Raw genomic sequence first — 3,034 nt, 5'->3', positions numbered from 1 at the left:
GTGTGTGTGTGTGTGTGTGTGTGTGTGTGTGTGTGTGTGTGTGTGTGAGAGAGAGAGAGATCTTTTTTATGAAGTTTCTTATTTTCTAAGTTGTATATCAGAGTAAAATCTTTATATTTTGGACCATTCAAACAAAACAAGACATTTGAACAATTAATGGAGGAAATAATTGTTAGCTGATCAAAAGCTCCAGAACAGCCACAACATGTGTAGAGATGAGAGGGCATACAGCTTTACACACACACACATGTTAACGTTTATATATGATGTCATTGATCTAGAAACCATATCATCTATAGAATGTATCTCTATAGAGTTACAGTCTCACAATACATTGTGAGATGCTCTTTGTTGTCCTTCATGGTGAATGTCTCCTTCATGGTGAATGTCTCCTTCATGGTGAATGTCCTTCATGGTGAATGTCCTTCATGGTGAATGTCTCCTTCATGGTGAATGTCTCCTTCATGGTGAATGTCTCCTTCATGGTGAATGTCTCCTTCGTGGTGGATGTCTCCTTCATGGTGAATGTCCTTCATGGTGAATGTCTCCTTCGTGGTGAATGTCTCCTTCGTGGTGGATGTCCTTCGTGGTGAATGTCTCCTTCATGGTGGATGTCTCCTTCATGGTGAATGTCTCCTTCATGGTGAATGTCCTTCGTGGTGAATGTCTCCTTCGTGGTGGATGTCTCCTTCATGGTGAATGTCTCCTTCAAGCAGTCTCATTAAAACAACGTAGTGCAGGACTCTCAGGAGTGAGAGGAGAACAGAGTGGATGTTTCTCTGTGCAGATCGTCTGTGATAACAAGCGGTTATCACAGCGCATCGTGCAGCACAACAGAATTGTTCTCCGGTGAACCTCGTCTGTGCGAGACACAAAGCAGTCATTTAGGTCCCGGTGGCTGTACCAGTCTCAGTGTCCATGTTGTTTCTGAGGAGTTTGGTCACGTGGGGGGAAGAGATGAGACCCTGGAGACCAGCTAGGACAAGAGAGAGGAGAGATCTGTAGGGATGTCACATGATAACGGCTTCATTGTGCTTTTCAAAGGTTTTTATTGTTTCATGCAACCATCTCGTCCTGTTCTCTGTGATTTCCAGTTTAAAATGAACTTTGCCTTTAATCACTAACCCTGGCTGTTTGTTTCCTTCCCTCCTCTCCTCCTCTTTAACCTTTTCCCACTTCCTCCTCTCCTCCTCCTCTTCTTCTCCTTCTTCTCCTCCTTCCTCTCCTCCTCCTCCTCTCCTCCTTCCTCTCCTCATCAGACCACGGCCAGAAGGCCCAAGGTGAGCCCAGTCCTCAGTCTGCAGGTTTCTCATTTCTCTCACTTTGAATGATTTGATTGTTTTGCTTCATGAAGCAGTTTGTGTGTTTGTGTGAGTGATGCCGAGCTGTGACTACACATCACCACCAATGATCCATCTTATCTTCATTATTTTGGTTTATAGCAACAACATTGTTCTAGTTGCACGTTGCTCTACATGTATATTTACAGCATGAGTACTGTTCCTCTGCTGCAGCAGGTGTAGTCACTATTTCAATTAGTTCCAGAGCAGTTCTGATGTGTTGCACATGTAAACATCATATCTGGATCCATGTTTCTGATCATTCATTTCTGCCTTGTTTACATACATACAGAAAAACAACAAATTCAGAATAATAGGAAATAAAAGGAAAGTCTTGTATTGTTGATCTGGTGGAGAAGCTGAACTGCTTCACACATATTATCAGAAACCCACAGAGACAAACAGCTTTACTTTATCTTCAGTGTTATCGTCCTGAATACGACTCTAACCAGGATGCTCAATGCATGTAACCATGCAGTGAGGGGCCATTAAACCTCATCACAGTAGAATCTTCTCATTGTACACGTAGTCATGTTTTCTGTCTCATTGTTGTCTTGCAGCAGCCCAGCCGACCTGCAGGGGGGAGGGGGGCTGCGTCCGGCTCGGCCTCGGCCTCTGCTGGGGAGATGAGCAGCAGCGAGCCCAGCACGCCGGCCCAGACCCCTCTGGCTGCTCCGGTCATCCCCACCCTCCACTCCCCAGGGAACCCTCCGGCCCCCGGCCCCAGCAAGGTCAGTTATCCGCCTTCAGAACATCAAGCTGTGGGAGGAGCTACAGGGGAAGGCAGCTTGCTGATTCGTTTAGGACGAGGTGCATTCATAACATACTGAGGAACGACGCGGTGAGGGCTCACACTTCTGATATTTATGGGTTTCACATACAGGAAACAGGTGACTAATGCCAGCTGTGATGAAACATGCTATACATGGTGAGCATGACACATGACACTGTTGTAACACAATGCACATCGTGCCATCGAGATCAAAGACGTCTTCAGAGAGCAGACGTGTGGGAGTTACATCAGACGTGACCTTTGCTGTTCCACAGCTCCTCTAAGTATTCACTTTGTGTTGGTGTCATGAGAAGAAGGCTTTAACTGGTGTCTTCAGGTACATAAGGACACGTGGAATAAAACCAGGACTTCCAATCTAACAAAAGGGAAAAACAGGAAACTATGCAACAGACTTGATTATAGTTGTAATGTAGCAGCAGTCTTTAGTCGTACAATCTAAATGGCTTCTCCTCTCGGTGGTCATGCTTTGTCATGTGATCACACTAGAAATGCAACTAAATAAAGTTACTCAGAGCAGACAGTATGGATACTTAATAGGCTATTTAACACATATAGTTTAGTAGTTTAGTGCACACTGTAGAGAATTAGTGTGAGTGTGGGACACATAGTGTTCGGCTGGATTGATCACAAGTAAAACAAATCACACCTGAGATTCAGTGAGAAGTTAACCCTTTCAGTCCACAGAGGTGAGTGAGTGAGTGAGAGTTAGAGGTTAGTTAGAGGTTAGTAGTTAGTTAGTGAGTGAGTGAGTTAGAGGTTAGTTAGAGGTTAGTAGTTAGTTAGTGAGTGAGTGAGTTAGAGGTTAGTTAGAGGTTAGTAGTTAGTTAGTGAGTGAGTGAGTTAGAGGTTAGTTAGTAGTTAGTTAGTGAGTGAGTGAGTTAGAGGTTAGTTAGAGGTTAGT

At 44.4% G+C, this 3,034-nt stretch overlaps 1 protein-coding gene across 1 annotated transcript in view; it reads left to right on the top strand.

Annotated features, from left to right (window-relative positions):
• The window catches only part of LOC116399912 (dynactin subunit 1-like), a 38,897-nt gene that overhangs the window by 18,206 nt on the left and 17,657 nt on the right, over window positions 1–3,034 (top strand). The window contains exons 7-8 of the mRNA XM_031877400.1: window positions 1,260–1,280; window positions 1,901–2,071. Of these exons, the coding sequence (XP_031733260.1) occupies window positions 1,260–1,280; window positions 1,901–2,071 (192 nt within the window). The remainder of the gene's footprint in view (window positions 1–1,259; window positions 1,281–1,900; window positions 2,072–3,034) is intronic.

Source organism: Anarrhichthys ocellatus, unplaced genomic scaffold, assembly GCF_004355925.1.
Source record: "Anarrhichthys ocellatus isolate YVR2014 unplaced genomic scaffold, GSC_Weel_1.0 scaffold135, whole genome shotgun sequence".
NCBI classification, from domain to species: domain Eukaryota; kingdom Metazoa; phylum Chordata; class Actinopteri; order Perciformes; family Anarhichadidae; genus Anarrhichthys; species Anarrhichthys ocellatus.
This window is presented reverse-complemented; position numbering and strand designations above follow the sequence as displayed.